General features: G+C 47.0%; 1 protein-coding gene across 1 annotated transcript; it reads left to right on the forward strand.

The window, feature by feature from the left end:
• Positions 1–212: 212 nt before the first annotated feature.
• On the forward strand, positions 213–24,651 carry LOC125716001 (zinc finger protein 345-like). Its single transcript, XM_048988205.1, is given in 9 exon segments — positions 213–332; positions 3,010–3,075; positions 3,224–3,341; positions 3,416–3,598; positions 3,735–3,814; positions 4,995–5,138; positions 5,349–5,454; positions 22,592–24,086; positions 24,088–24,651. Coding segments are annotated over 8 exon segments (2,460 nt in total). The 5' UTR covers positions 213–332; positions 3,010–3,039; the 3' UTR covers positions 24,386–24,651.
• The last annotated feature ends 534 nt before the right edge of the window (positions 24,652–25,185 follow it).

Genomic DNA, 25,185 nt, shown 5'->3' on the forward strand with positions numbered 1-25,185 from the left:
TAAACGTCTTCTAAATGTGCATTCGCCATTTAATATTTCTGTTGCACAATTAGATGGATTGAACTACATCGTTTCCCCCTTGTAATCCAAGTAAAGAGCTGTACGCGCTCCAGACAGGGGGTGCGCACCTACACTGCCCTCCAATTAGGATGCGGCGCGCGGAGCGAGCGAATTCCAAAGGATGGGGAGGCGCCGCCATAATTCCGTCAGGCTGCAGCGGTCAGCAGACGTTACAGTCGTGGGCTTATGTTTATGGCTGAAAGCGACGCAGCATAATACCGTTAAGGGAAACCACTTTCTAGTCACTAACAGTAGGAAACATCAGCGGCACGGTAAGGCGTTTGTGGGGAATGGGTTCGTTGCTGTGACTGTTAATGTAGCTAGCTAGTTTCGCATTCCGCCGGGAGTCCTTTAGTTACGGAAAACATGCTTATATGTTTGCAGACAAAAAGAGTAGTCAAATTCTGTATTCAAGTCAAAGGAATGTTACTTCAATATTGTAATAACCGAAGTCGGCTTAAGAGTACTCAACGATCTCCTTCTTGAGTGAGAGTAAATGAATATCTAGAAAAAAAGAGTACTGGAGTAGCAAGTTGGTTTGCTAAATCAGAAAATCGACAAGCCCTCAGTTGCGGGTTTTTCCGATCAACGGTACAGGCAAAGAACCAAATCTAAATTTAAAATATTCTCTCCAAATAATCCAACAAATATAATGTCTGCAAATAAATGACCCTATACTACAATCGATTATCTCTCCGAAGTTCCGAGGTACGGGACATCACGTCCGATAATCTTCCATTCCAGCTACACATGGCTCCCTCCACGAACACGCTGCTGTGTGTTGTCGCTTTATATTTTTGTTGATTTGGAGCGAGATTCTTTTTTTCCGAGAGACAAACAAACAAGAAACACAAACTAGTCAAGCTGCATTAAAAGCTTTATAATATTTTAGTAGGTCCATAGCGATATATATAGGTTGGATTACTGTAATGCACTCCTCATTGGGATTCCTGGCAAGAATATTCAGAGACTTCAGTATATTCAGAACAGTGCTGCCAGGATCCTGATGAGGGTGCGAAAGCATGATCACATCACCCCCATCCTGAAACCGCTTCATTGGCTCCCTGTCCCGCTCAGGATAGAGTACAAGGTCTCCCTTCTCACCCATCAGTGCATCTATGGACATGCCCCCCTTTACTTACAAGAACTCCTCACCCCCCATACCTCCTCACGCACACTCCGCTCTGTACACACTAACATCCTCCAAGTCCCCAGAACCAAGCTCCGTAGCATGGGTGATAGGGCCTTTTCGCCTGTGGCACCAAGGCTGTGGAACACCCTCCCTGACTTTTTTGAAAGACATTTAGTTTTACTTTTTACTCTTTATAGTCTTGTCTTTGTATTTTATATTATTTATATTATTATTATATTTTATAGTATTTTTATTACACTACTCTTCTACTTTTGTAGCACTTTGAGATTGCTGGAATATAAAGTGCAATACAAATACAATTTATTATTATTATTATTATATATGTATATATTTTTTTTTTTTCGAGAGGCAAACTACAAACAAACCAAAGACACTAACAAGTCTGGTAAAAATCTGATATTGCATGCTAGAATATCGTTTACAGCCATGATATGGTATTCTCTAAATAGACCACGTGCAATTACATTTATAACCATTAATACATTTAACAAAATAAACATTCTTAAAGATTTGTAAAATAGAATTACTGTTGAGCGTGTAAGCCGCCATGTTGAAGTTACGTCACATGGGAACTCGGACAAAAAATTCTGTCCGACATCAACGTCATAAGAGGCGTGTTTCCGACGGGAAGTGACGTTTTTCTTGCCGATTCGTGACGTTTTCGTCCGAGTCAGAGAGAAATAATTGAACGCGCCATAAATCCTACGCTCCTGATTGGCACACTGCAGCTGCATTGAGCACTGCACTGCCCACTGCACTTTCAGAACTGCTGTTGCACCATTGGATAGCCTGCCAAATAAAGGTTCTTGTGCTGTATCGACATGGCCAGTTTCTCTGTATTGATGCATTTATTGTCTAAGTATGTCACGATATTTTGCCATATCGATTTTTTTTGAGCACCACCTTGTTCCGACTCGGGGAGAGAATAAAATGCAGGAATATTCCTTTTTTGATCATCAAAATCAACACGGAACAACTACAGCATGGATAACAAAATTTTGGGGAGGTTGCATTGGCTAACAGCCCGTGCAGATATGAACTGCATGTGGAAGGCAGGGCTAGCAGGCGGAAGATGGATGTGACTCTTCTCAGTGTAGAGAATAATAAACTGTCAAGAAAACTTGTCTTTAGCTATAAGTAACATTACAATGTCAGAATTTCTAGTGGTTCTTTGTATAAATACATGTGGGTTATTTATTATATATTTTGCCCAAAGTTATGAATACTCTGTCATTTGCATTTCCTATTTTGTTTAAATGTAATACAGTGCTTGGCAAAATTAAAATTGTATATAAATTTTAAAAAACCTCTTGTGTGGCTAGCACTTTCTTATTGACAATAGCAGCTGTATTTAGTGTAGCATCATCTGAATTCGGCAGTAAAATTTTAGCAGTCAAACTAACATCATTGGTGGAAAGTGAAGAAAATCATTCCCTACCACGTGAATGTTCTTGGTTGATCATTTGAATACAGACAGTGTTAGTAATTTATGATCATGATGGAAATCAGGGATAGAATGGAGGTTCCAGTTATCCAATGAAATCGATCTTGGGTGTGGTTTGAGCTGGAATGGTTTGGGGGGTGAAAAACAATACTGATGGGATGGCTGAATACTACAGGTAACAGCCTGAAATAAGTCAACAAAAGGTGAGATGCCGGAGAGCATGAATTTCATTTTGCAGATACATTCAAGTTAGGCTGCAAAATATTCGCTGAACACAAAGTTTTTTTTTTTCTCTCGCCGTAGTGCGTCTCTACCCACCTCTGCATATTTGATATTTTATTACCCATTACAGGTGGGAACGTGGACTTTCTCGCTGCATAGGATGGAAAAGACTTCGGGCATGAATTTGTCAGATGAGGTAAGATATTTGGGGGAGAACTGGCAGCTAAAACCGAGGACGGCCTGTTGTATCTGGGATGGCCAGTGGGTGCAGTGGCCTTTCAGTGTCGTTGTGCCTGCTCTGTAAAGCATGAAGCAGCCTCATGGAGAGCCCTATCCCCATGCAGGAGGATTATGCGGATATCCGGGCCTATTTCTCCAAGACTGAATGGATTCGGCTGCAGAGATGCGAGAAGGTGCACTACAGGAGCATGAAGAGGAACCACCAGGCCATGTTGGATATGGGTAGGCCTCGGTCTCCGGCATTAGACTTGGATGAGTACCAAGAGTGCAATAGTCTGCAACTGTATTTTCTCTAGGGTTGAATTCCATCACCCCATTGTTCATGAGAAGAAACCAATCCAGGAGGGTGATGGCGGAAAGGCTGGGCGATGATAAACACAGCGATTCAGAGGAGTTGATTCTTCACCTTCTGAGAAGGAGCCCGGGCAACATGGTGAGACAAGATGAAACTGCCAATTGGAGGACTCCTGCTGTGATGGGTGATTCCTTCAGACACAGCATCACGCATTCGTCTGTGTCGTTAAAGCATAAGGCACTTTCACACTGAAGGTCTGCGACATGGTTTGGGTTTTTAAGTCATTGGGCTGTCTTGACCAGGAACTTTTGTGTCTTCAGGCCATTTCTGTGTATCTCTTTCACAACATGCAGCAGGAACTGGGACCTTTATACTAAGGCATGGCTGGTGCAAAAAGTTCGTAAGTTTAACGTCACACACAATTTTCATACGAAACTTCACTGCTATGCCAAAACAATGGAGGCTGAATGAGAAGTTTAGTTAGTTGTTGCTTTATTAGGTGGTCAGTCGTGATTAAAACGAGATACTGCCTTTTTATATTTTTCCTAATATAACCAGCAAAGAAATGTACAGACAGACCTCTACTTACAAACTTTCAGACTTGTATACGAAGATGACTGCAAGTCCGAATTGTGTTGATTGGACTCCCGTTTCCTGTCCGCAACATCAATTTTTTTTTCTGTGCATTAATTCCGCCTAGTACAACATCTGGCCGCTATTCCCACTGTACAGTAGCGTAGCGTGCGCACTCCCAGCATCCTAGTTCTTTGTACTTGCGGGTAACCTTAAAAAAATGAAGTAACTGAATGACGTGAATAACGATTTACGAACAGCCGTTAGAGGAGCGTCTGTATTACTTGATACATAAGTGGACTTATTTTTGTACCCCAATTGTCTGCTCAATTTTTGCTCTGCTGCTTCTGATTTTCTGCACTTCCATGTAACTTCCAAGTTTGCGCTGGTGCTTGTGGTCAACCATTCAGCAAGTTAATCACTGTAAGTGCCTCCCCGGTAGTTTGTGTTTGAGTGAATAATACCTTGTCTGGACTAGGTTCTAGAAAAGAGTTCTGGAACCGCCTCCAAGAAACTACAATCGGGCCGAGTTCCTATAGTATAAACACGACAATGGTAACTGGTTCTGGTTTTGGAAAAAATTCCAGCGATGTTGAAAGCGCCTATAGATGACGGAACACTAAGTAGGAGCATTATGGATATGCCCTGGGGTGGGCCAGTCTACCTGAAATGTTCATTTGTGTCTTGGGCATTCAAGAGTTTTCCAACCTGTATTCTGGTGGTCTGATCAGAGCAGAACCCCTGCTGTGGGGTCAGAGTTATATTTTATAAATCTTTAAAAATGTATACTTTGTTACATTTATAACTATTAATACATTTAATTGCACGTGTTCGATTTAGAGAATACCATATTCTATCTGTAAACAGTATCCTAGCATGCAATATCAGATTTTTACCAGACTTCTTAAGGTCTCTTTGTGCTCAACACAAGCTGTTGCTGGCTGTGCATTGCAACACACTGGTTAACCGGCACAGTCTCATGGTGTTTCATTTCATTTTGGTTTCAGCAGACATCTTCCTGCAGTAAAACCAGCTGCCGTACAAACCAGAAACCTTCCCAGCAGGGAGTCGGAGAGGTTAAAAAACAGGAGGGGGAATACCCGATATCTGTGGGTGAAGGGACTGCGAATGAGAGCCCCTACAAGGAATGTGTATGTGGGTCTTTTCACAAATGTCACCTGTCCATTCTGAAGTGGTTTAAATATAGGTTATGCCAGAAAAGGACACAAATGTAGTTTGTCTGACTTGAAAATAACTAGTTTGCTCTCTTCTCCTACTTCTCTGTTAAGCAAATAGAACAGCCTGTATAAATTTAGGAAATGAATGGCTTATTCTGCCTTGTTTGGTTTTTATGACTGAAGGTGAAGGGCGCAGAAGTTCAGGATGTGACTGAGGTGGAGCCGACTGGTTCGCTTCCGTTACACACTGATGGGAGGAGCAAAGATTGTGTGAAACCTCCAAAACCAGGTGATTTTTAACTACCTGCATGTGGCATCAAAACTGCAATTGTTTTGGCATATTTGGAGATAATAGTTTGTGCTTCAGGTTGCCATTTCAAAACCAGTAGTGTTGGTGCTCTGTGCAGTTCAGACACGTCAGAGATTGCAGTGTGAATAGCACACTGAACATGAACTGCGTATGGAGTAAAGAAGGCTCTTAGGACTTCCGGTTATGGCGGCCACCTGAGAAGACGTGTCTCACACTGCTTTGTCTTAATTACTATAATTTGCTACTAAGAATACTGCCATTTGCAACAAAACGTGGTAGCATAGTGTTGATGTTAATAATATAATGTCGAAGTCTGGCAAAGTAAGTAAAGAAAATAGCAAAGCGACGAAGCAGCCGAAGTTAACTGTTTATCGCGTTTACGGTGAGACACAGAAAGGTAACGAAGATATGGCGGAGGACGGGACCAGTGGTGAAGGAGTGAAGGCGGATGAAATATTAGCTGCCATAAACTCCATGAAAACTGAATTTTCATCCAGATTTGATGGAATTATGACGCCGATAGAAAGTATGAAGAAGGAAATGATCGACTGCAATGAACGAGTGTCGCAGGCGGAATTGAGGATATCAAACGCGGAGGACGGCGTTGCTCACTTGCAAGCTAAAGTAAATAAGTTGGAGTCAAAAAACAAGTCTCTGGAGGATAAACTCGGGGACTTGGAAACCAGATCCCGCTTGAATAACTTAAGAATGGTGGGCCTTCCGGAAGGTGCCGAGGGACGAGATGCATGCTCCTTTTTGGAGAAGTGGATCCCAGAGGTGTTGGATGCTGTGGCGTTACAGTCCTCAGGTATTATCGAAAGGGCGCACAGAATTGGACCCATGAAGGACTCCAAGGCGCCGCCGAGAACGCTAATAATGAGGTTTCTGAACTACAAGGATAAACAGGCGGTCATCGCAGCTGCACGGGCTAAAAAATACATTCGGTACAAGAACCGACAAATTCGGTTTTATGCTGACTTGGCCACTGGAATACACCAATTGAGGAAACAGTTTGACCCAATCCACCAGGAACTGCGCGACTTGGGAATCCGACACGGAGTGGTTCACCCAGCCAGACTGTTGGTAACTTACAAAGAACAGACCCGTAGCTTTAATACACCAATTGAAGCGCGGGAGTTTATCAAGAAAATTCAGGAGGACACTGGCACGAGTTAAAATGAACGTAGAACATTCGCATAGTATAGCACTTTGAAAGTGTATTAGCGTTCAGAAGCCAGACTCTGGTGCAAAAAAAAAGTAAATAAATAAATAGATATACTTTCAAATATACACGTTATGATTAGGCTATGTCAGACACGTGTGATATTATATTTAAGTTAATAATAAGAAGAAATTTGTGGTATAGATTTAAAGTAAACGTGTTGCGCATGTTGCAGATGAATGTTATAAGATAGAGCAGCAGTGAGTGTTCAGTTAAAAGGATAACAAAGGGTGGTTTGACTGATCCTCACTAGGTGTGGAACAGTCTTTAGTGATACTGGAAGTCAGGGTGGTTTTAGGGGGGATCTCACGGGAGTGGGAAAGGTGTAGTTCATGTTCAATGTGTTGGATGTGGGTTCAAGCATCCAGGTTTGCCATGTTTCCCTGTATTTTTCTATTGCAAGGTAATCTATCTTTATCATTTCTTAGAGGTGTCTCAAGGAGTATCTCTTAATTTTGTTTCTTGGAACTGCAGAGGTCTACAACAACTCAGAAAAGTTAAACAAGTCATGAATAAATTAAAGGAAATGGATTCCAAAATTGTGTTTTTACAAGAAACACACCTATTAGAAAAGGATGTTATAAAGATAAGGAGGAGATGGCAGGGTAGTGTATTCTCAGCATCATTCTCATCACAGGCCAGAGGAGTTATAACCCTTGTTCATGGTACAGTCCCATTTCAAGTGAAACAAGTACTCAAAGATAAGTTTGGGAGATATTTAATAATTCAAGGTTTTCTATTATCAGAAAAATTAAATTTAGTAAGCCTGTATGGCCCAAATACAGATGATCCTAAGTTTTTTGTAGATTTGTTTCTTACTCTTTCAACATTAGCAGGATTATACATAATAGCAGGGGATTTCAACTGTACACTGGATCCCTGTATGGATAGATCCACAGGATTGGATCAGTCACATAATAAATGTAGAACAGCTATTCTTCGTTTAATCAGTGAATTTAGACTGTTGGATATTTGGAGAGAATTGAAACCACATGCTAAAGCTTATTCTTGCTACTCAAATGTATTTGACATATTCTCGAATAGACTATTTTTTAATTTCTTCAGAATTACGATCTAAAATTCATAATAGCTTCTACGATAACTTCGTGATCTCAGATCACGCCCCATGTTGTATAGAATATGTAGATAGAAGATTAACAAAAGACCTGGCTAAATGGCACTTTCAGCACAAATGGTTACAAGATGAAGAATTCGTGAAATATATAGAAAAACAGATAGAAGAGGTTTTTTGAAATTAATACTACACAGACTTCTGCATGTACAAAATGGGAAGCATTTAAAGCTTTCCTCAGAGGACATATTATTAGTTACACAGGCTCAAAATCAAAAAAGGCACGTGAGGAGAGAATACAGTTGGAACATAAAATAAAGACTCTTCAGGAAAAAGTTTATGAGAGAAGTAATCCACAAATACAAAGTGAGTTACTAATTTTAAGGGCTGAATATGATAAACTGTCTGCATTCAGAGCCGCCTCCAGTCTTATGAGATTAAAACAATCTTTCTTTGAACAAGGAGATAAATCAGGTAAATTACTAGCATGGCAGATAAAACAATTGGAGGTAAAAACACCAATCACAACTGTTATAACAAATGGAGAGGTCGTAGTGGATCCTATTGAAATTAATGGTGCCTTTAGAGGTTACTATAAAGAATTATATGATGCAAAAAATGAGACTAATATGCTAAATTTAAATAGGTTTTTAGATGAACTATCCATACCTCATCTCCCAGATGAACATAAAGAAGACCTGGAGATGGAAATTAACAAAGAAGAAATAGGGAAGGCTATCGATAGTATGAAGTCAGGAAAAAGAGCAGGACCAGATGGTCTCCCAATAGATGTGTATAAAAAATGTAAAAATAAACTGCTAACTCCTCTTCTGGAAATGTTTCTGGAGGCATTTCAGGAAGGTAGTTTCCCACCCTCTATGAATAGTGCTCTAATTATCTTATTGCCAAAACCAGGTAAACCCTCTAACAAATGTGAAAATATGAGACCCATAAGTTTGTTAAATTCTGACCTTAAGATAATATGTAAACTTTTGGCAAAAAGGTTACAAAAATTATTGCCAAACATTATTAATAAAGATCAAAATGGATTTATAATGGGAAGACAGGGATTCCATAATGTAAGAAGGGTATTAAACATTATTCACACTAATAAAGAGATGTCAGATACAGCACTCCTATCATTAGATGCCGAAAAGGCCTTTGATAGGGTCGAATGGCCTTACCTTCTCAGTGTTTTAGAAAGATTTGGACTTGGAGATAGCTTCATAAAATGGGTTAAAGTAATATACAAAAATTCAACCGCAGAAATTTTGACTAATAGAAATATTTCAAAACCAATAAAAATTAATAAAGGTTGCCGACAGGGTTGCCCACTCTCTCCTTTGTTGTTTACGCTAGCAATTGAACCTCTTGCAATTGGAATACGTTCAAATCAGCAAATTTGTGGAATAACAATAGGACAGACAGAACACAGAATATCCTTGTATGCTGACGATGTCATTCTATTCATGTCAAAACTAAGTAAATCAGTTCCGGCTGTGCTGCAGCTAATTAAAACATTTGGTGATATCTCTGGTTATAGGGTAAACAACACAAAATCTTCTGTATTACTGCTAAATTCAAATGAAAGAAGAAATCCAATTTTAGAGGTAACTCAGTTTAATGTTGTTGAGCAGTTTAAATACTTGGGAGTACAGATTTTGCCAAGATTGGAAAATATTGTTGATGCCAACTATGAACCTTTAATGGTAGAATTTAATGAATCAATAGATAGATGGATGCCACTACCAGTATCTGTAATTGGGAGAATTAATATTTTAAAAATGAACATACTACCCAAACTACTTTATTTATTTCAAAATATACCCTTACCGCCTCCTTCAGGTTTGTTTTCAAAAGTCAAAGCCATGTTTGTCAGATTTATATGGAACAATAGGAAGGCAAGACTTCGTTTATCTTTGTTGTATTTACCATTTGACAGAGGAGGTTTAAAATGTCCAAATATATTGTGGTACTACTGGGCAGCACAACTGAGGTCTATTATGTTCTATTTTTCAGCAAATGAGTCTCCGCATTGGATAGAAATGGAATCTCATAATCTAACCCTACCTCTTCCCTCATATATATATTCGGACACAGCAAAAAATTTACGGAAAAGAACTAAAAATCCAATTGTAAGACATATGTTAAACATATGGTATGATGTACAAAATTATTTAAAAGACTCTCATTCATTATCTCAATATAGTTCAATATGGGGGAATCAGTTCTTTGTACCAGGAAGAGCGGATGCAACGTTCAAACTGTGGGAATCGAAGGGACTTAAAATGATCCAAGATCTCTATTTGACGGACTCTGATATTATGTTGTCTTTTGAGGAGTTGAAGTTTAAATTTAGTCTTAATAGGAAACATTTTTTCAAATACCTCCAGCTGAGAAGCTTCGTTAAAGTAAGTCAAGATAATGCTCTTAGTAGGCCTCCACTTTCATCTTTAGAAAAAAATTTGATAAAGGATAATCTGAGAAAAGGTATTATATCTGAATTTTATGAATTGCTAACAGCTTACTCACCTGAGAATTCACAATATAAGTTGAATGCATGGAAGAAAGATTTGCAATTAGAAGAAGATTGGAAAGAAGCTTGTACTAAAGTTCACACAATGTCTATAAATACACGGCTTAAACTTATACAGTATAAATGGGTAATGCGGATGTATGTAACACCGGTTGAATTAAACAGATATAATAAAGACATACCAGACATATGCACAAAATGTAAGGAAGTTAGAGGAAGTTTGTTTCACTGTATTTGGCAAAAATATTCAATTATTTTGGGAAGAGGTAAAAGTCATAATTGAAAAGATAATTTTAAAACAAATTGTACTGGACCCTAAGCTTTTTCTGCTGGGATTATACCCAGAGAAACATAATTATAGTAGAAGTGAACAAGCATTTATAGACCTCAGTGTGCTTTATGCCAAAAAATGTATAGCTCTGTTATGGACTAAGATGCACAGACCAAGTACTAATCAGTGGATAAGACAGATGTTGTCGAGTCTTCCATTAGAAAAGATAATGTACATATTAAAGGCCAAACAGTATGTCCATCCATCCATCCATCCATCATCTCCCGCTTAATCCGGGGTCGGGTCGCGGGGGCAGCAGCCTCAGCAGGGAGACCCAGACTTCCCTCTCCCCGGCCACTTCGTCCAGCTCCTCTGGGGGGATCCCGAGGCGTTCCCAGGCCAGCCGAGAGACATAGTCTCTCCAGCGTGTCCTGGGTCTTCCCCGGGGTCTCCTCCCAGTGGGACATGCCCGGAATACCTCCCCAGGGAGGTGTCCCGGAGGCATCCTGATCAGATGCCCGAGCCACCTCATCTGGCTCCCCTCGATGCTGAGGAGCAGCGGCTCTACTCTGAGTCCCTCCCGAATGACTGAGCTCCTCACCCTATCTCTAAGGGAGAGCCCAGCCACCCTGCGGAGGAAACTCATTTCGGCCGCTTGTACCCGCGATCTCGTTCTTTCGGTCACTACCCAAAGCTCATGACCATAGGTGAGTGTAGGAACGTAGATCGACTGGTAAATCGAGAGCTTCGCCTTTTGGCTCAGCTCTCTCTTCACCATGACAGACCGATGCAGCGCCCGCATGACTGCTGACGCCGCACCGATCCGCCTGTCGATCTCCCGCTCCATCGTTCCCCCACTCGTGAACAAGATCCCGAGATACTTAAACTCCTCCACTTGGGGGAGGACCCCATCCCCAACCCGGAGAGAGCATTCTACCCTTTTCCGGCTGAGAACCATGGTCTCGGATTTGGAGGTGCTGATTCTCATCCCAGCCGCTTCGCACTCGGCTGAGAACTGCTCCAGTGAGAGCTGAAGGTCACGGCTCGATGAGGCCAACAGAACCACATCATCCGCGAAAAGCAGAGACCCAATCCTGAGGTCACCGAACCGGACGCCCTCAACGCCCTGGCTGCACCTAGAAATTCTGTCCATAAAAACTATGAACAGAATCGGTGACAAAGGGCAGCCCTGACGGAGTCCAACCCTCACCGGAAACGAGTCTGACTTATTGCCGCCCATGCGGACCAAACTCTGGCACCGGTCATACAGGGACCGAACCGCCCTTAAAAGGGAGCCCGGTACCCCATACTCCCGGAGCACTCCCCACAGGACCCCCGAGGGACACGGTCGAATGCCTTCTCCAAGTCCACAAAACACATGTAGACTGGTCGGGCAAACTCCCATGAACCCTCCAGAACCCTGCTGAGAGTATAGAGCTGGTCCACTGTTCCACGGCCAGGGCGAAAACCACACTGCTCCTCCTGAATCCGAGGTTCGACAATCCGGCGGACCCTCCTTTCCAGGACCCCCGAATAGACCTTGCCAGGGAGGCTGAGGAGTGTGATCCCCCTGTAGTTGGAGCGCACCCTCCGGTCCCCCTTCTTAAAGAGGGGGACCACCACCCCGGTCTGCCAATCCAGAGGCACTGCCCCCGATGTCCACGCGATGCTGCAGATGCGTGTCAGCCAGGACAGCCCCGCAGCATCCAGAGCCTTGAGGAACTCTGGGCGAATCTCGTCTACCCCCGGGGCCCGGCCACTGAGGAGCTTTTTGACCACCTCAGCGACCTCCACCCCCGAGATAGGCGAGTCCACCCCCAAGTCCCCACACTCTGCTTCCATATCGGAAGGCGTGTCGGTGGGATTGAGGAGATCTTCGAAGTACTCCCCCCACCGACCCAAAACGTCCCGAGCTGAGGTCAGCAGCGCACCATCCCCACCATAAATAGTGTTGATGCTGCACCGCTTTCCCGCCCGGAGCCGCCGGATGGTAGACCAGAATCTCCTCGAAGTCGTTCTCCATGGCCTCACCAAACTCCTCCCACACCCTAGTTTTTGCCTCAGCGACCGCCAAAGCCGCATTCCGCTTGGCCTGCCGGTAGCCGTCAGCTGCGTCTGGAGTCCCACAGGCCAGAAAGGCCCGATAAGACTCCTTCTTCAGCTTGACGGCATCCCTTACCACCGGTGTCCACAAGCGGGTTCGGGGAGTGCCGCCGCGACAGGCACCGACCACCTTACGGCCGCAGCTCCGGTCAGCCGCCTCCACAATGGAGGCACGGAACATGGCCCATTCGGACTCAATGTCCCCCGCCTCCCCCGGGATATGGGAGAAGTTCTGCTGGAGGTAGGAGTTGAAACTCTCCCTGACAGGGGATTCCGCCAGACGTTCCCAGCAGACCCTCACTATACGCTTGGGCCTGCCAGGCCTGGCCGGCTTCCTCCCCCACCAGCGGAGCCAACCCACCACCAGGTAGTGATCGGTTGACAGCTCCGCCCCTCTCTTCACCCGAGTATCCAAAACATGCGGCCGCAAGTCCGACGACACGACTACAAAGTCGATCATCGAACTGCGAGGTGAATCCGACTATATCTAGCCGGAACTTCACAACTTCGCGCACCAGCTCAGGCTCTTTCCCCATCAGAGAGGTGACATTCCATGTCCCTAGAGCTAGCTTCTGCAGCCGAGGATCGGACCGCCAAGGTCCCCGCCTTTGGCCGCCGCCCAGATCACCTTGCACCCGACCCCTATGGCCCCTTCCATGGGTGGTGAGCCCATTGGAGGGGGGACCCACGTACCTTGTTCGGGCTGCGCCCGACCAGGCCCCATGGGTGTAGGCCTGGCCACCAGGCGCTCGCCATCGAGCCCCACCCCCAGGCCTGGCTCCGGGGGGGGCCCCGGTGACCCGCGTCCGGGCAAGGGAAAACGTGGTTCCAAAATTTTCTTCATCATACGGGGTCTTTTGAGCCGCACTTCGTCTGGTTCCTCACCCAGGACCTGTTTGCCTTGGGTGACCCTACCAGGGGCATAAAGCCCCAGACAACATAGCTCCTGGGATCATTGTAACACGCAAACCCCTCCACCACGATAAGGTGTCGACTCCAGGAGGGGCCAAACAGTATGTATTTGAACTTAATATAGTTAATGAAAGGACTCCATATACTTTCCAAACAGTATGTATTTGAAAGTATATGGAGTCCTTTCATTAACTATATTAAAGATTTGGATTTAATGGATAAAGAAGTGGATGACTAATCTTTACGGACAAAAGCAGTTCCGACCTCAGATTGATAAAATCTTTAACATATTTGTTTCATTTAGTACTCAGTAGGATTATAAAAGCCAACTTTGAATAGATTACCATGGGCTGAAACAGGAGTAACATTCTTGTTTAGTGTTGTTTTGTTTTTCTCTTTTCTCTTTTTTTTATCCCTCTAGAGTAAATGCAGCAATCTTATGTTTGTATGATATTTGGAAAACTGCACAATTTCAAAGTGTTTAAAAAATGAAAATAAAATAAAAAAATATTGTGGGGGAAAAAAAAAAAAAAAGAAGGCTCTTAGTGTCACGGGAGACGGCAATGATCGCGAGCAGAGAGCGGTGATCGTGCGGAAGGAGCAGGCAGGCAACAGTATACGGGAAAACGGGGGTTTATTCTCACAGACGAGGGCACGAACATCGACTGACATCAATGACAGACAAGGAAAACTGGGGAGACCAGGACTTAAATGCACAAGACTGATTGAAAGCAAATGGACACAGCTGGGTACAATCCGGGAAACACACGTGGGTAGGCAGGGGGCGTGGCACACAGGAGGAGCCGACGAGCAGGGCATGACAGAACCCCCCCCCAAAGGCGCGCTTCACCGGGCGCGCCAGGGAGGAGGCGACAGACGGGACACGGGAACCGGGACCTGGAGCAAAAAAAAACAGAACCATCAACGAGAGACAGGAAACAGGACCGAGGCACAAAACACAGCCAGGGACAAGACAAAGGACAAAACCTGACAGAGGGCCGGGAAAGCAGAGAGACAGACAAGAAAGGGCGATACAGAGGGCACAGGCGGGACACAAGGAGCGGGAGTGACGGGAGGGAACGACGGGAAACCAGGAACAGAGCGGGGCGGAACAAAAGGACCAGGAACAGAGGACGGCGGGACAAAGGCAGGAGGAGGAACAAAGACAGGCGGGACAGAGACAGGAAAGGGAGAGAAGGCGGGGGAACAAAGGGGAGCCCGTGGGAGCCCCAGCGGGCGACGGGAGGCAGCCGGAGGGGCCGCAGGCGGCCGGGAGGCCGGAGCCGGAGGGGACCACGGAGGGGCAGAGGAGACAGGGCGAGGGGCCAGGGAGGGAGCAGGAGGGAGCACCAGGGAAGGGGACGAGGGAGCTGGAAGGGGCCAGGGCGAAGGCACGGCGAGGGGGGGAGCCGCGGCAGGCGGCGACGTCCTCCGACGGGCCGCAGGTAGGGGCCCCGCAGGCGACCGAGGAGCCGCCGTCGGGGAACCCCCAGGCGACCGACCAGGCACCGGAGGGGGGAGCGAGGCAGGGCGACGAGGCATCGGAGGGGGACCCGCAGGCGACAGCCGACCCGGAGGGCCAGGACCCGCAGGCGCCAACCGAGCCCCAGCGCAGGCGAGGCAGGGCGAGCCAGGGGGCAGGGCGGGCGGGACCCCAGCCCTGCGTCTGTGTCCCCTTCCCCTGTGGGACACAGACAGGCCGACCCTAGGTCGGGGTCGACGCTGCCGGGGCGAGGGACCAGGGGTCACAGGAGCGGGGCCAGGGACAGGAGCGCGGTCAGGAACAGGAGCGCGGTCAGGAACAGGAGCTGGCTGCAGTGGGGGCGCCTGCCAGGGAGCTGCAGCAGGCGGCTGCAGAGGGGGCGCCTGCCCGGGAGCTGCAGCAGGTGGCTGCAGAGGGGGCGCCTCTGCAGGAACAGGAGCGCGGTCAGGAACAGGAGCTGGCTGCAGTGGGGGCGCCTGCCCGGGAGCTGCAGCAGGCGGCTGCAGAGGGGGCGCCTGCCCGGGAGCTGCAGCAGGCGGCTGCAGAGGGGGCGCCTGCCCGGGAGCTGCAGCAGGCGGCTGCAGAGGGGGCGCCTCTGCAGGAACTGGAGCGCGGTCAGGAACTGGAGGTGGCTGCAGTGGGGGCGCCGGCCCGGGAGCTGCAGCAGGCGGCTGCAGTGGGGGCGCCGGCCCGGGAGCTGCAGGTGGCTGCAGTGGGGGCGCCGGCCCGGGAGCTGCAGCAGGCAGCGAAGGCGGCTGCGCAGGCGGCTGCGAAGGCGGCTGCGACAGCGAAGGCGGCTGCACGGGAGCGGGGTCCGCCGGCAATGGCGGCTGCACGGGAGCGGGGTCCGCCGGCAATGGCGGCTGCACGGGAGCGGGGTCTGCCGGCAATGGCGGCTGCACGGGAGCGGGGTCCGCCGGCAATGGCGGCTGCACGGGAGCGGGGTCCGCCGGCAATGGCGGCAAGGACGGCTGTTCGAGCCGCCCTGAAGGCAAGGGAGATAGCTGCTTGTGGGGTGCAGGCGGCGGGACCGGTAGGTCCCGTGCGGGCGGCAAGGGGACGACTTCCTTAAGAAATCGGGGTCCCCGCGGGATCGCGTCCCGGATAGGACTCACCCCCTTATTGGCCACCCGCTCTAGCCGGAAGTTGTACCGTTCCAATGGAGGCGGTAACTCGGTGATGGCGGGGCTCTCTCCCCTCGCGGGGAGCACTGCCTGCACGGGCAGCTGAGCTGCGCGGGCGACCGTCAGGTTTGCCAGGGAGTTCTCTCCTCCCAAGGTTGGAAGAGGAGCGGGGGAGAGCGTACATGCCCCCAAATTGAGAGTGGGGACGGTCACTAGCGTCCTCTTTTTCCTCTTCTTCCTGGTCGTCGCAGCGCTTGTGGAGGGTTGCTCCCTCTCCGCTATGAAGGGAGACGGGGTAATCACCTCCGCGGCGCACGGTGCGTCAAAGCCCAACCTCCGTATCGTCAGTCTTTGAACCAACTGATAGAGGTTGGAGCGCACCTCCTCCAGGACTTTCCTGTCCCCTTCCGGAGACATGGTCAGCAGGAGGTCGCAGCTGTGAGTGGCTAGGTCCAGCGCGACCGGGTCCTCCTTTACGTCGGGCTGGTTAAGCCAGTAATGAATCTCCTGCAGGAGACCGAGCTGATCGTTGTCGGTCTGCCGCTTTGCCTTGTTTTCCTGGTCTGTCATTCTGTCATGGGAGACGGCAACGATCGCGAGCAGAGAGCGGCGATCGTGCGGAAGGAGCAGGCAGGCAACAGTATACGGGAAAACGGGGGTTTATTCTCACAGACGAGGGCACGAACATCGACTGACATCAATGACAGACAAGGAAAACTGGGGAGACCAGGACTTAAATGCACAAGACTGATTGAAAGCAAACGGACACAGCTGGGTACAATCCGGGAAACACACGTGGGTAGGCAGGGGGCGTGGCACACAGGAGGAGCCGACGAGCAGGGCATGACACTTAGATGATACGTCTGCCTTATTCACTGTTTTTCCTGACTTTTTCTGTGATAGATTCTTTGTTGTCATTGTAAGCACAATGAGATGTAGTTTGGAATGCACCAGGAGATGCACAGCATACTTACAATGAAATAGATTTTCAGGCATAAATAGAATCGGAGAATTATGTGTGTATATGTGTTTGTGTTAATACTTTGCTCAAAAGAATTAAAGGAACACTTTGAAAACACATCAGATATCAATGGGGAAAAAATCATGCTGGACATCTATACTGATGTAGACTGGGTAATGTGTTAGGAATGAAAGGATGCCACATTGTTTGATGGAAATGAAATTATCAACCTACAGAGGGCTGAATTCAAAGACACCCCGAAAATCAAAGTGAAAAATGATGCGGCAGGCTAGCCCATTTTGCTGAAATTTTATTACAGTAACTCAGAATCATACTCGGTAGTTTGTATGGCCCCCACGTGGTTGTATGCATGCCTGACAATGTCGGGGCTTGGTCCTAATGAGACCACGGATGGTGTCCTGGGGATCTCCTCTCAGATCTGGACCACGGTATCACTGAGCTTCTGGACAGTCTGAGGTGGCATCGGATGGACGAAACATAATGTCCCAGAGGTGTTCTAATAGATTTAGGTCAGGCGAGCGTGGGGGGCAGTCAATGGTATCAATTCCTTCATCCTCCAGGAACTGCCTACTTGCGCTCTTGCCACATGAGGCCGGGCATTGTCGTGCACCAGGAGGAGCCCAGGACCCACTGCACCAGCATAGGGTCTGACAGTGGGTTCAAGGATTTCATCCTGATACCTAATGGCAGTCAAGGTGCCGTTGTGTAGCCTGTAGAGGTCTGTGTGTCCCTCCATGGATATGCCTCCCCAGACCATCACTGACCCACCACCAAACCGGTCATGCTGAACAATGCTGCAGGCAGCATAACGTTCTCCATGGCTTCTCCAGACTCTTTCACGTCTGTCACATGTGCTCTGGGTGAACTTGCGCTCATCTGTGAAAAGCACAGGGTGCCAGTGGCAGACCTGCAAATTCTGGTATTCTATGGCAAATGCCAATCGAGCTCCATGGTGCTGGGCAGTGAGAACAGGGCCCACTAAAAGATGTAGGGCCCTCAAGCCATCCTCATGAAGTCTGTTTCTGATTGGTCAGAAACATTCACACCAGTGGCCTGCTGGAGGTCATTTTCTAGGGCTCCAGCAGTGTTCATCCTGTTCCTCCTTGCACAAAGGAGCAGATACTGGTCCTGCTGATGGGTTAAGGACCTTCTACAGCCCTGTCCAGCTCTCCTTGAGTATCTGCCCGTTTCCTGGAATCTCCGCTATGCCCTTGAGACTGTGCTGGGAGACACAGCAAACCTTCTGGCAATGGCACGTATTGATGCGCCATCCTGGAGGAGTTGGACTACCTGTGTAACCTCTGTAGGGTCCAGGTATCGCCTCATGCTACCAGTAGTGACACTGACCGTAACCAAATGCAAAACTAGTGAAAAAACCGTCAGAAAAGATGAGGAGGGAAAAATACCATTGGCCTCCACCTGTTAAACCATTCCTGTTTTGGGGGTCGTCTCATTGTTGCCCCTCTAGTTCACCTGTTGATAATTTCATTAACACCAAAGCAGCTGAAATTGATTAACAACCCCCTCCGCTACTCAACTGACCAGATCAATATCCCAGAAGTTTAACTGACTTGATGCTATACTCTGATTAAAGGGTGTTCCTTAAATTTTTTTTGGAGCAGTGTGTCTATATGTATATATGTGTGTGTGTGTGTGTATATATATACAGTACAGGCCAAAAGTTTGGACACACCTTCTCATTCATTGTGTTGTCTTTATTTTCATGACCATTGGTAGATTCTCACTGAAGGCATCAAAACTATGAATGAACACATGTGGAGTTACGTACTTAACAAAAAAAAGTGGCATAACTGAAAACATGTTTTATATTCTAGTTTCTTCAAAATAGCCACCCTTTGCTCTGATTACTGCTTTTCACACTCTTGGCATTCTCCCGATGAGCTTCAAGAGGTAGTCACCTGAAATTGTTTTCCAACAGTCTTGAAGGAGTTCCCAGAGGTGTTTAGCAAGTGTGCAAAGCAGTAATCAGAGCAAAGGGTGGCTATTTTGAAGAAACTAGAATATGAAACATGTTTTCAGTTATGTCACCTTTTTTTGTTAAGTACATAACTCCACACGTGTTCATTCATAGTTTTGATGCCTTCAGTGAGAATCTACCAATCTAAATGGTCATGAAAATAAAGACAACACATTGAATGAGAAGGTGTGTCCAAACTTTTGGCCTGTACTGTATATATATATATATATGTGTGTGTGTGTGTGTGTGTGTGTATATATGTGTGTGTATATTTGTATATATATGTGTGTGTGTGTGTGTATATATGTGTGTGTGTGTGTATATATTTGTATATATATATGTGTGTGTGTGTGTGTATGTATATGTGTGTGTATATATATACGTATGTAGTTATATTATATTACACACACACAAAATAAGGTGGTGTTAATTTGGTGTTTGAGCAATTCAGAGGTAGTTTGTCACGTGGTCTGAAATATGAAGATTGCACATAGGTTATTGCATCAGAATGTTAGAAAATAGTGCTGTTAGTTCACAAGTGTGATGAATGTGAGGTAAAAAGTGTTCCGGGTTGTGTAAGCGTACAGGGTTCTGTAGTATTCACGGTAGATGGTGTAAAATGTATGTGTCCAAGTTGGAATGGGTCTTTCATTATTTTTCCAGCTCTGTGGCCGCAGTGGGTGCGATGGATTTCTTCCAGCGAAGGAAGCTGGGTGCCAGTGATCCACTGGGCTGTCCTGATTATGCGCTGTAGGGTCTTCCTGTTCTCTGAGGTGCATCCAGAGTACCACACAATGATACAGTATGTTATCACTGACTCTATGGTGCACCTATAGAAGTTCACCAAGAGCTGTTGTAGAAGTTGTGCTTTCTTCAGTCTCTGCAAGAAGTGGGGGCTCTGAAGTTCTTTTTTTGCCATGACTGGTGTATTTATGGTGCATGACAGGTCACAGCTGATCTGAACCCTGATTTAATCGAAGGCTCTGAACCACCTGCACCTTCTCACCACCGATGCTGATGGGGTGGTGGCCCTGCGCTTCCTTCTCCTGAAGTCCAGAATCAGTTCTTTAGTCTTTTTTCAGTTCAGGGCGAGGTTGTTGTCCTGGCTCCAGCACATCAGGTTCTCATCCTCTTCCCTGTAGGTTGACTCGTTGTTTGAGATCACACCTATCACAGTTGTATCATCTGCAAACTTAATTATGATGTTAGAATCATGAGTGGGTCTGCAGTCATGTGTGAAGAGGAAGTAGAGGACGGGGCTGAGCACACAGCTCTGAGGTGCTCCAGTTTTGAGAGTGATGGTCTCTTGGTCCGAAAGTCCAAGACCCAGTCGCACAGGTGTGTGTTCAGTTCAAGGTTGTGCAGTTTGATGGCCAGCTTGGTGGGGAGGATAGCTGAGCTGTAGTCAATAAATAGCATCCACACGTAGCTGTCCCACAACAAGGTGTGATAGGGCAGTGTGAAGGGCCAATGTAATGGTGTCCTCATCTGACCTGTAGGCAAACTGGTGTTGGTCCAGGGAGAAGTGTTATTCTTCATATGTGCTAAGACCAGCTGCTCAAAGCACTTCATGACAATGGGAGTCAGGGCCACTGGATGGTAGTCATTCAGGGTCCTAATTGCTGCCTGTTTAGGGACAGGGATGATGGTGGCAGACTTGAGGCAGGTGGACACCGTGGCCTGTTTCAGGGAGATGTTAAACAGGCTGCTGAAGCCCGCTGTCAGCTGAAGTGCGCAGTGTTTCAGCACTCGTCCAGGCACAATGTCGGGTCCGGCTACTTTGTTGGGGTCGATGTGCCTGAGGGCCATTCTGACCTTATGGGCTGAACACCAAGGTATCCAGGGTGGCCTCCTGCACGATCAGCCTGGTGTGATGGTGGTTGGTGTCCATGTCAAACCGTGCAAAAAACTGGTTCAGATTGTTGGGGAGGGATGAGGTCGCTGTGCTGGTTTGATGGGTGTTGCTGCTTTTGTAGTCAGGAATGAATCTGATTCACTGTCACATACGCTGGGGGTCAGACTTGTTATTGAAGTGCTCCTCAATTTTATCTTTGTAGGAGAGCTTCACCTCTTTGCCTCTCCTCAGGTTGGGCCTGACTGCTGAGTAGACTTCTTGGTTGCTGATGTGAAAAGCCTTATCACTTGATTTCAGCAGCTTTTGAATGTCTCTGTTCATCCATAGTTTACATTCGGGGAAAGTGCGAATGTCCTTGAAAGTGGTAAGTGTCCATGCAGAAGTTTATGTAGAAAACAACAGAGGATGCTTATACATTCAGGTCGGTGTGGTTGTCCTGTGTGGATTCCAATTTGAACAAATCCCAATCTGTGTTATGACCAGACTACTGACTCCTTCGGGCCAGACTCTGATGATCTGTACAGTGGGCTTTGTTCTGGCAATGAGGGGTTTGTATGTGGGGGATGGGGGGGTCTGGAACAAAGAGGTGTGATCAGACTGACCGATGTGGGGGGAGGGGACACTTTGTAAGCGTTTTCTATGTTACATTATACGTGATCCAGCGTATTGTTTCCTCTGGTTGGAAAACCAATAGCGATTTAGTCTCCCGCAATGATAAACATGGTGTTTGGGTGGGTGTTTTGCAGTCCGTTTGTTGTATCACGCAGCTTAGCGAGTGCTAGCTTTGCATTAGCTTGAGGGGGGATATAAACACCGGTGAGAAACCCTGCGATGAATTCCCTCGGTAAATGAAACGGTCTGCACTTCAGTGTAATACATTCCAGATCTGGTGAGCAGTATCATTCTGTAATGTCCGCGGAAGTACACCAGGCGTTACTTATGTAGATGCACACGCTGCAGCCTTTGTCATTTCTGGGGTCAGTAGTCCAATCCGCCCGGTAAACAGTCCGGGCAGCTCGTTCGATAGCCAAGTCAGCATGTTAGCATTGAGCCAGGTTTCCATGAAAACTGAAGTGCAACTGTTCAGGTTTTGCGACAAAATCAGCCCGTCTATATTGTTAACTATAGACTGGGTGTTCGTGATGAACAGGCTGAGTAGAGGCACTTTGTTCGGCAAGTTCCTTAGCCTGACATGAATGCCAGCTCTCTTACGCCGCTTCTGCTTTCTCTCCCGACTCCGCCTGTGCTGACTCTTTGTCCGGGTGGTGATGCGGGCAGACAGGCAGGCAGGCACCGATGTACTGAGTAGCTCCTCCGTGACGTTGGGAGCTGGAGGTGGGATGAAACCTTTTAAGACAATATAAAGAATTTCCTCTGGACTGTGTTGCTGGTCCTGCCTTAACTACAAACAGTGGCTCACTGTGACTAAAAGTTAACTAACACACACAAAATAAGTGGGAAAAGTGGCATCTATATGGGGAGCTCCGGGCTGCTGCATCCGTGCCCGCTGCCATCTTGCGTTTCCTTATTAACCCTGTTCCATCTCTGTACTGACTGATGTCTCCATCTTTCCCCCAGCAAGGAGAGCGTATGAATCTGCCCAAACCTTCGCTTGTTCTCAGGATCCATCCTCCTACACTGCAGACATTGCCCTGCACAGACATATCAAAATACCTCACCCCAAGGACTATGTCAGACAGCTGAGGACTGGATCTGTCAACACAACCCAGGATTCACAAACTTCTGCTGGCCCCAGTGCCGCTCAGCCCAGTAAAGACACACTCAGTACCCTGGAAGAAGCCAGTAAAGACGCACTGACAGCACAGCAGGGTTCCCAGGGTAAGAAGACTTTCAATATAAACAGAGACTGTAAAACACACAGGCAGACTCGAACAGAGAAGTCCCATCGGTGTTCTGAGTGTGGGAAGAGCTTCAGTCATTTAGGAAATCTAAAGACACACCAACGGATTCACACAGGGGAGAGGCCCTACCAGTGCTCCCAGTGTGGGAAGAGCTTCAGTCATTTAGGAGCCCTAAAAACACACCAGATGACTCACACAGGAGAGAAGCCCCACCAGTGCTCCCAGTGTGGGAAGAGCTTCAGTCATTTAGGAGCCCTAAAAACACACCAGATGACTCACACAGGAGAGAAGCCCCACCAGTGCTCCCAGTGTGGGAAGAGCTTCAATCAGTTAGGACACCTAAAGAGCCACCAGCGTATTCACACAGGAGAGAGGCCCCACCAGTGCTCCCAGTGTGGGAAGAGCTTCAGTCACTTAGGAGCCCTAAGGATACACCAGAAGACTCACACAGGAGAGAGGCCCTACCAGTGCTCCCAGTGTGGGAAGAGCTTCAGAGTGTTAGGAATCCTAAAGAGCCACCAGCGTATTCACACAGGAGAGAGGCCTCACCAGTGCTCCCAGTGTGGGAAGAGCTTCAATCAGTTAGGACACCTAAAGAGCCACCAGCGTATTCACACAGGAGAGAGGCCCCACCAGTGCTCCCAGTGTGGGAAGAGCTTCAGTCACTTAGGAGCCCTAAGGATACACCAGAAGACTCACACAGGAGAGAGGCCCTACCAGTGCTCCCAGTGTGGGAAGAGCTTCAGAGTGTTAGGAATCCTAAAGACCCACCAGCGTATTCACACAGGAGAGAGGCCTCACCAGTGCTCCCAGTGTGGGAAGAGCTTCAATCAGTTAGGACACCTAAAGAGCCACCAGCGTATTCACACAGGAGAGAGGCCCTACCAGTGCTCCCAGTGTGAGAAGAGCTTCAATCGTTTAGGAGCCCTAAAGATACACCAGACGACTCACACAGGAGAGAGGCCCCACCAGTGCTCCCAGTGTGGGAAGAGCTTCAGTCACTTAGGAACCCTAAGGATACACCAGAAGACTCACACAGGAGAGAGGCCCTACCAGTGCTCCCAGTGTGGGAAGAGCTTCAATCGTTTAGGAACCCTAAAGAGACACCAGATGACTCACACAGGAGAGAGGCCCTACCAGTGCTCCCAGTGTGGGAAGAGCTTCAGTGATTTAAGAAACCTAAAGACACACCAGCGGATTCACACAGGGGAGACCCTACCAGGGCTCCCAGTGTGGAAAAAGATTCAGTGAGTTAGGACCCCTAAAGAAGCACCAGCGGATTCACACAGGAGAGAGGCCCTACCAGTGCTCCCAGTGTGGGAAGATCTTCAATCGTTTAGGAGCCCTAAACAGACACCAGAAGACTCTCACAGGGGAGAGGCCCTATCCGTGCTCCCAGTGTGGGAAGAGCTTCAGTCATTTAGGAAACCTAAAGGTGCACCAGAAGACTCTCACAGGGGAGATGCTCACAGTAGATGTCTTATATTTTTATATGTATGGACATAAATAATTCACATATTTTGGCCATTTTTAATTGTATTTGCATATATTTTCTATTATTCTAAGTACCAGAGTTGAGGTTGGATTGTTCCATTACGACTTTTTTGTTTTGAAAATTTGAACCAGACTAGTGTTACACAGCATTCTTCATCAACATTCCAAAAGCAATATGTTTTCTTTTATACTCATTTAGGGAATTTCAGGTGATAACCAGTCCCACACCTCATCCTGAAAATTTTGGCAAAGACGCAGTCAAAGAATAAATGATTAGAAGTGTCTAAGAAGTCTGTTCTTTACAAAGCTACAGTCCTTATACTGCTCATTAACTCTCTGGAATGACGGCATCATCGGCGATGCCGCAAATATCCATCCATCCATCCATTTTCCAAACCGCTTATCCTACTGGGTCGCGGGGGGGTCCGTAGCCTATCCCGGAAGCAACGGGCACGAGGCAGGGAACAACCCAGGATGGGGGGCCAGCCCATCGCAGGGCACATTGCTGCAAATATTTCTCATGTATTTTAGTTCATAACTCGCTGAAATTTTATTGTAGAAACATGAAAAATGCTGACAATCCATAATCTCTCTTCTTTTCAAAACAGCCATTGTCGGAAATATTAGCTTTTAAAATTAGGTTAAATCTGCAAAAAAGTAAACCATGTCACCTTTGTTTTACCTGCATCGTGGGCGTGTAGTGCCACCCTCACTTGAAGATCGCTATTCACATTCTAAATAGCCGTATTACCGGACATTCAAATGGAATGAAATGTGTGACCATGCCCCAGTCAGTGAAAGTGTGTTCCCTACCCA

Source organism: Brienomyrus brachyistius, chromosome 20 (genome assembly GCF_023856365.1).
Source record: "Brienomyrus brachyistius isolate T26 chromosome 20, BBRACH_0.4, whole genome shotgun sequence".
Classification (NCBI taxonomy): domain Eukaryota; kingdom Metazoa; phylum Chordata; class Actinopteri; order Osteoglossiformes; family Mormyridae; genus Brienomyrus; species Brienomyrus brachyistius.